This window comes from Dipodomys ordii, unplaced genomic scaffold, assembly GCF_000151885.1.
Source record: "Dipodomys ordii isolate 6190 unplaced genomic scaffold, Dord_2.0 Scaffold31, whole genome shotgun sequence".
In the NCBI taxonomy this organism is placed as follows: Eukaryota; Metazoa; Chordata; class Mammalia; order Rodentia; family Heteromyidae; genus Dipodomys; species Dipodomys ordii.
Genome location: NW_012267247.1, coordinates 4,776,385 through 4,789,813, shown reverse-complemented (window position 1 = coordinate 4,789,813; position 13,429 = coordinate 4,776,385). Strand labels below are relative to the sequence as shown.

At 43.5% G+C, this 13,429-nt stretch overlaps 1 protein-coding gene across 1 annotated transcript; it reads right to left on the bottom strand.

Annotated features, from left to right (window-relative positions):
• Positions 1 to 580: 580 nt before the first annotated feature.
• Cryba1 (crystallin, beta A1) lies at positions 581 to 10,686 on the bottom strand. Its single transcript, XM_013016421.1, has 6 exons — positions 10,641 to 10,686; positions 8,545 to 8,609; positions 6,986 to 7,104; positions 5,262 to 5,403; positions 2,582 to 2,724; positions 581 to 857 (listed from the first exon to the last, which is right to left on the bottom strand). Exons 1-6 carry the CDS (start codon positions 10,669 to 10,671, stop codon positions 710 to 712), a joined length of 648 nt encoding a protein of 215 aa, XP_012871875.1. The 5' UTR covers positions 10,672 to 10,686; the 3' UTR covers positions 581 to 709.
• Between the last annotated feature and the right edge of the window lie 2,743 nt (positions 10,687 to 13,429).

The window sequence follows — 13,429 nt, the reverse complement described above, 5'->3', positions numbered from 1 at the left end:
CCGCAAGACTCCTATCTCCAAAAAGCCACCAGAAAACCGGAAGTGGCGCTGTAGCTCAAGCCGAAGAACGCTCGCCTTGAGCTGAAGAGCTGAAGGACAGCGCCCAAACCCAGAGTTCAAGCCCCATGACCGATCAAAAAAATAAAAAGATGGGGAATTAAATAGTTGGGCACTGGTGGCTCATTCCTATAATCCCAACTACTCAAGGAGACAGATCTGAGAATTGCGATTCAAAGCCAGCCCAGACAGGAAAAGTCTGTGATACTTACCTCCATAAAACCACCAGAAACCCGGAAATGGCTGTGGCTCAAGTGGTAGAGAGCTCGCCTTAAGCTGAAGAGCTGAGGGACAGCACCCAGACCCAGAGTTAAAGGCCCACGACCAGGGTAAGGGAGGAGGGGAAGACGGGGAATAATTTTCCTCCTGGTAACTTGCAAGGACAAAACAATTTGAATTTGGCTGAGTGGTGCACTTCCCAGCAGCCAGCCTGGAGACATGATCTCCAAAAAAAAGGTGAGGGCATTAGAGTTATTGAAGTTTATGTTTACCATACAAGTGCAATTCGGTCCACAAAGTTTTGTTTTTTTAAATGACATTTATTATGGGTTTCAGCAACTAACATTGGAAGCAGTGCCTGAGCAGAACAAAACTCTACAGAGTGCTTAGCAAGGTCTCATGCTCAAGGAATTCTCTTGGAGCTTTTAATCCACTACTGTTGGATACGGCGAATGGATTGGATCTGGGAAGTCTGGGCATGAGAACCCCACTCTCTCCAATGTTTATAATCTCCTCCATGATGGTCACATTCCAAGATATACTGATAGCCACGATATCCAGGATACTGGTAGCAAACCCAGCTAGAAAATTGAAAGCACATTGCTTATTAAAACAGCTCATAACAAAAAAATTAGTTAGGAACCTGATAAATATCCCAAAACTTAGGCCTCATTAACATGCTTTTATGCTTAGAAAACAGCCATATTGAACATCATAAGGCTACAACTAGTTAGCCTTGTTGACTGGACATGATGGCTCTTGCCTATCAGGTACTTGGACGGTGAATTAGTGAGGTTTGAGGCAAGACAGGGTTTCAAAAAAGATCCCAACCAGGCACTGGTGGCTCTTGCCTGTAATCCTAGTTACTCAGAAGACAGATTTGAGGATGGAAGATCCCACTAGGCACTAGTGGATCATGCCTGTAATCCTAACTATGCAGGAGGTTGAGATCGGAGGATCACAGTTTGAAGCCAATGGCAGGAAATTAGCAAATGCCAGACTGGAAGTGTGGCTCAAGTAGTAGAGTAAGAAAGCCAGTCAAGAGCCCTCAAGTTCAAGGAAACAAGATCCTATCTCAATAAGATGGGCTTAGTGTAGCACAGCTTACACAGATAAAAGGATCACAATCCTGGCTTGCTTGGTCAGAAACATAAGTAAAGCAAAAAGATCTAGGAACATTTTTTTTTTTTGTCATGGGGCTTGAACTCGGCCTGAGCACTGTCCCTCAGCTCTTCAGCCCAAGGCCAGAGCTTTACCACTTGAACTACGGTGACACTTCCGGTTTTCTGGTGGTTTATTGGAGATAAGAGTTTCACAGACTGTCCTGCTAGGGCTGGCTTTGAACTGCAATCCTCAGATCTCAGCCTCCTAAATACCTAGGATTACAGGCATGAGCCACCGGCACCCGGCTTTTTTTTTGCCAGTCCTGGGGCTTGAACTCAGGGCCTGGGCATGGTCCCTGAGCTGCTTTTGCTGAAGGCCAGCACTATACCGCTCGAACCACAGCGCCACTTTTAGCTTTTTCTGTTAATGTGGTACTAAGGAATCCAACCTAGGGCTTCATGAATGCTAGGCAAATACTCTACCACTAAGCCACCTCCCCAGCCCTAAGAACATGAGTTATGTGGTAGAGTTCATGCCTAACAAATGCAAGGTCCTGAGCTCAAACCTCATTTCTACCAAAAAGAAAAGTGAAAAAAAGAAAAGGCAAACTATTCTACATAAATACTTCCATTAGGAGAAGAACCTAACAAGTGTTAGTTGGCACAACTTGAGATTCAAAATAATAACTACAATGTGATAAGCAAACCAGTACAATGCCAGTGCTTGAGATCTGGTATACTATGATGATTTAATGTGTTAATATTCACAAGGTTTACACCCATAGGAACTTGAAATGTACTTGAACTCTGTTCTTTCTTTTCTCTTTCTTTTTCTTTCTTCCTTTTTTCTTTTTTTGTTTCTTTCTTTGTTTCCTTCCTTCCTTCCTTTCTCTTCCTTCCTTCCTTCCTTCCTTTCTTTCTCTTTCTTTCTTCCTTTCCCTCCCTTCCTTCCTTCCTTCCTTTCTTTCTTTTCTTTCTTTCTTTCTTTCGCCAGTGCTAGGGCTTGAACTCAGGGCCTGGGCACTGTCCCTGAGCTTCAGGTGCTCAAGGCTAACACTCTACCACTTGAGCCAGAGCACCACTTCTAGCTTTTTCAGTTTATGTGGTACTGAGGAATCCAACCCAGGGCTTCATGCATACTAGGAGCAAGCACTCTACCACTAGGCCACATTCCCAGTCCTGAACTCTGTTTTTCAACTTACGCTCCACATTGTATCTTCATGGAACCAACTTCATTGTTGAACCAACCCATGGCTTGCAAAGAAGGGTAGTCATCACAGATCTCCCACTGGCGTCCAATGAAGTTCTCTTTCTCAAAGATGGTAATCTTAGACTCCTTATGATTCTGTAATTCAGAAAGTACTGTTAAGGTTATCATCTTTTGATTCATGACACATTTTTCAAGATTAAAACACTTTCTGGTCTATAAGAAAGTACATAGCCATTAATTTAAAAGATTCAGGTAACTCAGGATCCATTTTATACATGAGTGGAAATGTCACAATGAAACACCTTTGTGCAACTAGTATATGTTAGAGTCAGGTAATGCAGGGATTTCTTTATAAGAAAAACAATCCTGTTAAAATATTAAAATACTGATTATTTTGTGACAATATCTAATGTGGAAAAATACCTCACAGAGCAATACAAGAAGTAAAACATAGATATATGAACATGTGTTGGAAATAACATCAAGTAAGAAGGCAAAATTAGTCTTGATATAGAATATTGATATATCTTGGATAGAAAGTAGTGGGGGAGCAATTGACTTGAAAACAGTATCAGGATTTTATGGAGTGATAACATTGTTCTGTATGTGGTTAGATTGTTGGTTAAATGAGTATATTTTTCAAAACTGATGAAAATGTACACTTTGCATATTATTATGTCAGTTATACATTAAGTGAAAAAAATGCTATGAAATTACAGATAGGGAGCTGGGAAGGTGGCTTAGTGGTAGAGCGCTTGCCTTGCATGCCTGAGGCCCTGGGTTAGATTCCTCAGCACCACATAAGCAAAAAGAAAAAAGCCGGAAGTGGTGCTGTGGCTCAAGTGGTAGAGCGCTAGCCTTGAGCTGAAGAGCTGAGGGATAGCGCCCAGGCCCAGAGTTCAGGCCCCATGACTGGACCCAAAAAAAAAAAGAAAAAGAAATTACAGATAGGAAATTACTTTTAGGCTTAGAGCCACATATGTTATCTTCTCTACCAGATGAATTTTAGTGTGACTTTAAGCTGAAGTCATTAATAACTAAAATGAGACAATCACAAATCATAGGAAATGTCTCATCTAGTCCTTACTCCCAATAATAGGAATCTCTGAAGGTTGTCTTTTTAATTTTTTTATGTGTTGAGGTTGGATGCCAGTACCTCACCGTCTGTATTCCCAGCTATTCATAATGCTGAGATCTGGAGAATCATGGTTTGAGGCCAGTCTGGGCATAAAAGTCTGGCTCCATTGCTGAACCAGCAAAATGTAGGGCTGGAGAATATGTTCAAATGGTAGAGTGCCAAGTGAGTATAAGATCTTGGGCCGAGGCCGGGCGCTGGTGGCTCACACCTGTAATCCTAGCTACTCAGGAGGCTGAGATCTGAGGATCGCGGTTCAAAGCCAGCCCGGGCAGGAGAGACCGGGAGACTCCTATCTCCAATAAACCACCAGAAAACCGGAAGTGGCGCTGTAGCTCAAGTGGTAGAGCGCTCGCCTTGAACTGAAGAGCTGAAGGACAACGCCCAGGCCCAGAGTTCAAGCCCCACGACCGACAAAAAAAAAAAAAGAAGATCTTGGGCCGAGGACTCAGAAAGTGGCTCAGTGGTAGAGTGCTTGCCTTGCATGCATGAGGTCCTGGGTTAGATTCCTCAGCACCACATAAGCAGAAAAAGCCGAAAGTGGTGTTGTGGCTCAAGTGGTAGAGAGCTTGCCTTGAGCTGAAGTGCTGAAGGACAGCGCCCAGGCAGAGTTCAGGCCCCACAACCAGCAAAACAAAACCAAAAAAAAAAGATCTTGGATTTAAGCCCTGGCCTCAGGGTAAAAAAAATTTTTTTTGAGACAGGGTTTTGCTATGTAGTCCAGGCTAGCATTGAACTCATGGTCCTCAACCTTCAGCCTCTTGAACGCTGGGATTTCAAATATATGCTAACACACCCAGTTCTTTCTTCCTCTTTAGCAGCCTACATTAGTTAATACAGAGCACTCAGGTCTTTCAAAGCTTTACAACCTTACAATGCCTTGTTGAATAATGCATTTACAAGCAAGAAGACAATTGTGAAGCAATACAGGTAGGAGATACTGGAAGACTTGTCTTATCTATTTCTTTGGTTGCTCCCACTTATTGAAGTTACTTAAATATCTTGTTCCCTTTGGGGGAGGAGAAATATTCTGGGCAGTTCTCAGCACTTGAGCCATGTCTTCAGCTCTTTTTGTTTTGAGGGTTTTTTTCAGTTAGGATCTCTCTCTCTCTCTCTTTCTCTCTCTCCTCTCTCCACCCCTCTCTCTTTCTCTGTCCCTGCCAACCTAGATTGCCATCTTCCTGCCATCATCTCCTCACCTTCATGCCTGGCATATTTCTCTGTGTGTTATCACAGATTGATATTTAACTAGCCAAAGATTTACTTAGTGCACTACATGGTAAGTCTTCCACTAGTTGTCTTATAGCACTTTTGACTGTTCTCTTGAGTATGTGCTTCCTGCTGCCTGTAAGAAAATCCATACTTTCAGCTTAAGAAAATACTATCTAGTAGAGTACAATTAATGACAGACTTCAAGAAAAAGAACAATTTTTTCTCTTTTGCACTTTCATCCTCCCTGCCACATCCAGCATAATTGAAGAGTTTGCACCTTCTTTTGCCCCATCCCTGTGCCCAGAAACAGAAGTTTCAAACTCACAGCTGAACAGATGGGGCGGAAGGACATGAGACGCTCAATGTGATAGGCATTGCTCCCGCTCCAGGCATCCCAGCGAGGGTATTCTCCTCTTTCCAGAACAAACTGTTGCCCACAGAAGCTGGTATGTTCATAACCAATCCAGCTGCCAAAGACAGTTGTGTTCATTCATGGTGTTTAAAGCCTATATGACCTCAGGGGGAGGCTGCTATATGACTGTTGTCTCTTTACCTGTTTTCTATAGGCAAGAGGGTTCTGTGGCTGTTCTGAAAGAATCCTAGGTAGACTTAAGGCTCCAAATGTACAGATCTGATTACAGTCACTGCCCCACCCCACTGAATTTGTGTGTGTGTGTGTGTGTGTGTGTATGTGTACTTACATATACATATATATTTTTTGTTGAACTCAGGGTTCCAAGTGCACAGATCTGATTACTGAAAAAATCATCATCCCCATTGAATTTTGGTATACATACATGTCAATATATGTTTATTCACATAGAGATTTATATCTATTATTAAATGATTTGTATTATTTATTATAAATTAAAATTGGGGGGAGGGGCTGGGAAGGTGGCTCAGTGGCAGAGTGCTTGACTTGCATGCATGAAGCCCTGGGTTCAATTCCTCAGCATCACATAAACAGAAAAAGCTGGAAGTGGTGCTGTGGCTCAAGTGGTAGACTGTTAGCCTTGAGCTGAAGAGCTGAGGGACAATGCCCAGGCCCAGAGTTCAAGCCCCACAACTGATACCCCCCAAAAATAATTACTTAATTAAAATTGGGGCTGAGGGGCTGGGAAGGTGGCTCAGTGGTAGAGCGCTTGCCTTGCATGCATGAAGCCCTGGGTTCGATTCCTCAGCACCACATAAGCAAAAAGAAAAAAGCCGGAAGTGGCGCTGTGACTCAAGTGGTAGAGCGCTAGCCTTGAGCTGAAGAGCTGAGGGACAGTGCCCAGGCCCAGAGTTCAGGCCCCATGACTGGACCCAAAAAAATAATAATAAAATAAAATAAAATTGGGGCTGAGAATGTGGTTTAGTGGTAGAGTGCTTGCCTAGCATGCATGAATCTTTCAGTACCACATAAACAAAAAAAGCAGAAGTGGTGCTGGGGCTCAAGTGGTGGAGCACTAGCCTTGAACACAGAGAGGCTCAGAGACAGATCCCAAGCCCTGAGTTCAAGCCCCAGGAGGGGCAAAAAAATTATAAATTAGAATTTATTACAAATTAAAACTTATTATAAATTAAAATTATATTGTTTATATTATTTATTTATTTTTGTCAGTCTTGGGGTTTGAACTCAGGGCACTGTCCCTGAGCTCTTTTGGTAAGGGCTAGCACTCTACCACTTCGAGTCACAGTGCCACTTCTGATGGTTAATTGGAGATAAGAGTCTCAGGGACTTTTCTGCCTGGGCTGACTTTGAACCAAGATCCACAAATCTCAGCTTCATGAGTAGCTGGTTCTACAGGTGTGAGCCACCAATGCCAAGTATGAATTTACATTTTTTAACTCCCAAGTTTCATACCAAGAACCTTGAAGAACCTCATGTCCTTTCTAGCTTTGAGTTACTAAATTATGCATATAGTAATTTCATTTTGAGATTATTCCAGGATTTTCTCCGAAAAATGATTAATGTCTAGGGAACATCTCTTCCTTCCTCCTTCCCTACCCATATATCTAAAGGGACCTGGAATTAAGAAGGCTGAGGTAGCCAAGGTCCATACTCACGCGCCACATTCCACCTTGAGAGATCGTACATTATCAAAACTGCGCTCAGCAACATTTGGGCAGGAGCTGGTGAACTCCATCCTCTTGCCCTGGAAATTCTCCTGGTCATAGATGGTTATCTGTAATGGGATTAAATGGGGCAAGAAAAGTAGAACCTGGTACAGCAAGAAGAGCAGAGACTAAGTTAACAGCTTAACCTACATCTACCTTGTGTTTTTCAACACGAGTTGTGGTCCAAAGTGCGAGGGGGGGGAGAGGGGAAATGGTTGGGTTTTTTGGTTTGTTTTGTTTTTGTTGGGCCTGGGCCTGGGCGCTGTCCTTGGGCTTCTTTTTTTCAAGGCTAGCACTTTACCAGATGAGCCACAGTGCCACTTCTGGCTTTTTCTGTGATTAATTGGAGAGAAGAGTCTCAAGGACTTTCCTGCTTGGGCTGGCTTCAAACTACAAACTCAGCTCTCAGTCTCCTGAATAGCTAGGATTACAGGCATGAGCCACTGGCACCTAGCTCCAAAAATCTTGATACCGACATTCAGTCAAAATAAATGGTACAAAAGGGTTCAAATTAATGCCACTGGCTGGTGGTGTCTGCATGCTTGGGCTAGGGGGTAAGATCTGGGGGAATTGGTTTATACTAGAAATAGCCACCAGGGATGATGACCAGCCCAATCGACAAAGGGCTTGTGGGCTGTAATTACATCAAACTTCCTGCATATGTATCCCAGAAACTCTGGACTTTTTTCTTGGCAGCTTCAGCCACATTCAGGGTTGTGACAACCCATTTGCACTTCTTTAATTAGAATTTGACTCTTCAATCTGGCAAAAGGACAATTTGAAAAGCTGGGAACTAGCCTCAGAGGTGACCAAGGTAGAAGGTAAAGTGTGTTGGAGAAGCAGAGGAAGGCGTGGAGAACAGCCACTTCTGCCCAAGTTAACCAATTTCAGTCAGAATCAAGGCCTGGCTCCTATGACTTAGAACTAAACCTCTTCATTTTGGGGCCTTCAGTTTGTCCATTGGTGTAATTCCCTTTTGGGTTTCTCTATTTTAAAAATGATTTTATGCCGGGTGCTGGTGGCTCACGCCTGTAATCCTAGCTACTCAGGAGGCTGAGATCTGAAGATCATGGTTCAAATCCAGCCAGGGCAGGAAAGTTTGTGAGACTCTTATCTCCAATAAACCACTAGAAAACTGAAAGTGGTGCTATGGCTCAAGCGGTAGAGCACTCACCTTGAGCTGAAGAGCACAGGGACAGCACCTAAGCCCAGAGTTCAAGCTCCACAACCGACAAATAAAATAAAATAAAATGATTTTACCAGTGTGGAGGGGAATCAACCAAGGAAATTACTATTACTTTCTCACCTATGACAGGCTTCCAGATTATCCTTCCATCCTGACAGATTCTTCAACAGTGTCAGTGGGGTAGACCCTTTCCCTCTATACTAATATTTATTGCTCACATCTCATCTCATGGCAGGTGCAACCCTGGTGTCTGCTCTAAGACAGCATCTCATCCATGTGCTGTCCTAGTCTCCCATTTTCCATGTGATCAGGATGGGCTTACCTTCCATGGTCCCAAGGACCCTGGCATAGGGTTGGTCTGAGCCATCTTGGTGGTTGGAAGAGTTTCTGAAAGACAGAACACAAACCAGTGATATACCTTCTAAGGTAGGAGGAGAGGCAAGAATGCATAGGGAAAGGAAAAGAGGCCCAAAGTCCTATAGACTTTGATGGGACCTTGTGGTTTACTACTTGAGCTGCAAGTTTTCCACTGGCAAAGCTTCTGCATGCAGTCATTCTAATCATTAGAAACAATAATGCAGGTAAAGTACTGCACAAGCATCATGACCTCTTGACAAATGTACTTTCTATCCTCTAGTTTGCCTGTAACAGCATTGACTGAAGTACAAGTTATGATCTCAACTCCTTGGCAACTGTGTTCTCTAGACCCTTCATGTCACTGGTCACATGGGTAGCAATGCCAGAATCCCCAATTGGTCTTTACCTTGCTGCCTCTGAAACTCTTCTGCCCTCTCTAGCCTGTAACTACCCACTTTCTTTCTCCCCTGATTGTTTAGTACTCATCACAATGCTGATCTGTGTTCCTACTGACTAGCTCCTGGCTGAGGATCCTCAGTTGTAGGTTCCAGGAATTTGGGGTGATTGACAGAATACCCATTCCATACTTAAATAGAAATGCTGATATTGAAAAAGACTTATTGAAGGAAAATGAAGAAAAAGTATAATAATAATATATAATAATTACTCACTCTAGGTCAGACCCTTTTCTAAATGTTTTACATGCACAAAAAGCCTTTGAGGTGAATGCCATCATTATTTCCGTTTTACAGATGTGGGTTCTGATGGACATGGAAGTTTTGTGAACTACCATCTTAAACAGACCTAAAGATGGTAGGATGAGCCGGACACCGGTGGCTCACGCCTGTAATCCTAGCTGAGGAAGCTGAGATCTGAGGAGCTCGGTTCAAAGCCAGCCTGGGCAGAAAAGTCCATGAAACTCTTTATCTCCAATAAACCACCAGAAAACCGGAAGTGGCGCTGTAGCCTAAATGGTAGATCACTAGCCCTGAGCTGTAGAGCTGAGGGACAGTGCTCAGGCCCAGAGATCAAGCCCCATGACCAAAAAAAAAAAAAAAAAAGATGGTAGGATGAGTAAAACAAGGAAAGATAGGAGGAAAGGAAGGGGGAAGGAAGAGAAATGGAAGGAAGAATGAAAGGCAGGTGTGCACAGATTTCTTGATTCAGGAAAGATACTCATGGCCCTTCCTCCTGGCTGGTATCAGGCCCAGAAATTAGTTGATGTAAACTTGTATTTCTTTTTTTCTCTCTTTCCTTCCTTCCTTCCTTTTTTTTCTTCCTTCCTTCCTTCTTTTTTTAAATTTTATTTATTTTTTATGCGGTATCAAGGAATTGAACCCAAGAGCCTCATGCATGCTACGCAAGCACTGTACCACTAAGCCACATTCCCAGCCCTTTCCTTCCTTCCTTCCTTCCTTCCTTCCTTTCCTCCTTTCTTTTCTTTCCTTCCCTTCCTTCCTTCCTTCCTTCCTTCCTTCCTTCCTTCCTTCCTTTCTTTCTCTCTCTCTCTCTCTTTCTTTCTTTTGTTGGTCCTGGGGCTTGAATTCAGGAAGGTTTAGATGCTGTCTCTGAGCTTTTGTGCTAAAGACTAGCATGCCACATTTGAGTCACATCTCCATTTCCAGCTTTTTTTTTTTTTAGTTAATTAGAGTCTCATGGGCTTCTCTACCCAGACTGGCTTTGAACTACAATCCTCAGATTTCAGCCTCCTGAGTAGCAAAGATTTACAAGCATAAGCCACCAATGCTAGCTTCATATTTCTTTCTATTCTGAGCTTCTGCTGTTCTTGCCTTGTCCCTGTGTCCAGTATCTGCTTCTTTCTTACTATCCCTGCCCACAGTCATAGTTTCCAGAGCAGTGGTTATTGCCATATAGGTGACTCTTCTTACCATGTCAAGAGGCGGCTACCTTCCTTCCCCTACCCCCAGAGTCCGCTACTCTTCTCCACTACCTTCAAAGGCTCTGGCCTTTAGGCAGCAAAACTGGGCCTTCTCCTGCATGTATTTGTTCAGGGGAAGGAGAAGAATGGCAAACGTAGGGACACTCCCAGGCCTTACTCACCCAGCTCCCGCTGCACAGTCTGGGTCTCCATCTGGTGCCACTTCCTCTGTGGATCCCCTCTTTATAGTCCTATGGCCAATGGTTGCTGGGCTGGTCAGCACTTTGCTTTCCCTCTCCCTTTGTTTCCCTTGATCCCAAGAGCTTTGGTGGCTCAGCCTACTAGGCAGGCATCCCTCTGGCCTTTGTTTAAACCAGGGTTACAGAAGTACAGAGAGGCCCACTGCTTGGGCTAGGCTGGCTATTGCAGGCCGTGGCTATGTGGTATTCATCTGAAATGCTTGCTGAGGACAGGAGGTCTTTGCAATGAATATTTGTTCTCTGTCCTCCGAGATCCTCAAGTCACCCAGGACTTTCATGACATCTTGGGAGGTCTTATCAAATATATCAAAATGAACCTTATTTCCATATATACATTTCTTAATTCTTCTTCTTCTTCTTCTTCTTCTTCTTCTTCTTCTTCTTCTTCTTCTTCTTCTTCTCTTTCTTTTGTTGTTGTTGTTGCTGTTGGGTGTGTAGCTTGAACTCTGTGCTTGGGTGCTGTCCCGAGCACTTCAGCTCAAGGTGAGTACTCTACTACTTGAGCCACAGTGCCACTTCCTGTTTTCTGGTGGTTAATAAGAGTCTCACGGACTTTCGTGCCCAGGCTGACTTTGAACTGCATTCCTCAGATCTCAGCCTCCTGAGTATCTAGGATTACAGGCGTGAGCCAGCAGCGCCTGGCTTCTTAAATCTTTTTCTTCTTTTTTTTTTTCTTTTTCTTTTTCCTCCCAATTCTGGGGTTTAAACTCAGAGCTTTGTGCTCTTGCTTAGCCTTTTTTTTTTTTTTTGCTCAAGGCTGCTACACTACTACTTGAACCACACCTCCAGCTTTTTGCTGGTTAATTGAAGATAAGAATTTCTTGGATTTGTCTGCCCAGGCTAGCTGGCTTTGAAGCATGATACTCAGATCTCAGCCTCCTGAGTATCTACAGGTGTGGGCCATCAATGTGCAGCTGATTTACATTTCTTGTTGTTTTTTTCTAAGTGAAAGGATTATTAAAATTCTGAGCTTCATTGAGAAAAGATAAATGGCTCACTGTGTTCTTGAAACTCTATTCTACTATAGCTATATATGACTATTTAAGAGCTGAATTCACTTACTGTTAACTAGGAGATGTGAGTCTCACTATAGCTATTTTATTAAATATTCATTTTAATGTTGCAGTTTGCTTTTAAAAATTTGGAGCTAATCAACTTTCTGTGGTGTGTGTGTGTGTGTGTGTGCGTGTGTGTGTGTGTGTGTGTGTGTGTTTTGCCTGTCGTGGGGCCAGAACTCTGGGCCTGGGTGCTGTCCCTCAGCTCTTCAGCTCAAGGATAGCACTCTATCACTTGAGCCACAGCACCACTTCTGGCTTTTTCTGTTTATGTTGTGCTGAGGAATCGAACCCAGAGCCTCATGCATGCAAGGCAAGCACTCTACCACTGATCTACCTTCCCAGCCCCAGCCTTCTATGGTTTTTAAATGTATTGTTTTAGGCTTGAGAAAAACCTCACAAGCCCAAGAAACTGTTCCCCTAGTACTCTAAAGGGCTACTCTCTATAAATTAGGGCAGTTGGTAAGAATTGAGGATTGGAGATTATGGGCCTCACCAGTGGCCCTGACAATGCTATATGCTGTTCAAGTCACAGCTACTAAGAGAAGCAAGAGGGCAGGGGGATGGAGAGGACTTTGAATCAGGCAGATGAGGGTTCAAATCCCCTCGTTGGGTGACTTTGGGCAAGTCACTCAACCTCAATAAAGAGTAGACCTATCTCATATAATGTAGGTCCATGATTCTCATCCCTTACCTCTCTCTCTTCCCAGTAGCAGATGCTAGCAAATCATATAGCACCTTGGAGACAGGAAGAAAGTTCTCCTAAAGCCAGGTACTGGTGGCTCACATCTGTAATCCTAGCTACTTAGGACATTGAAATCTGAGGACTGAGGTACAAAGGTAGCCCAGGAAGACAAACTCAAGACTCTTACTCCCAATAAACCATAAAAAAAAAAAAAAAAAAAAACTACCGGGCTGGGAAGGTGGCTCAGTGGTAGAGTGCTTGCCTTGCATGCCTGAGGCCCTGGGTTCGATTCCTTAGCACCACATAAGCAAAAAGAAAAAAGCCAGAAGTGATGCTGTGGCTCAAGTGGTAGAGCGCTAGCCTTGAGCTGAAGAGCTGAGGGACAGCGCCCAGGCCCAGAGTTCAGGTCCTACGACCGGACCAAAAAATAAAAAATAAAATAAAAATAAAAAAAACTACCCAGAAATGGAGTTGTGTTTAAGTGGCCTCGTGCCAGCCTTGAGTGGAAAAAACTAAGGAAGAACACAAGGCCCTGTGTTCAAGCCCTAGTACCAACACAAAGAGGAAAGGACAGGAGGGAGGGAGAAAGAGAGAGAGAGAGAATGAAAGAGAAAATAAAAAATGCTCTTCTAGTCCGTTTTTACTCTAGCCTATGGCTCAAGTTTCAGCAGAGCCCTCTCTCTCAGAACCAAAAGTCAGGGGACAAAGGCTGATATTTGTGCATATTTGGATAGAATAAGCGTATAAGTCTGATGCTAAGATCAGCATACCACTCCTTCAAGGATGTTACTGCCACCTTGATTAATTGCCGAAGTCTGAATTAATGTCTAGCAAGAAACTGAGTTGCTGGGACCTTGTTCAGCTTAGCCCCCTGGTAGCGGTGAAACAGTTGCTGTTCATGGAATGTGGCTTTTCCTTTTCTTTCTCTTCCTTCTATTTTTTTTCTCCTCAAAACTGGGGTAGAGAAACAG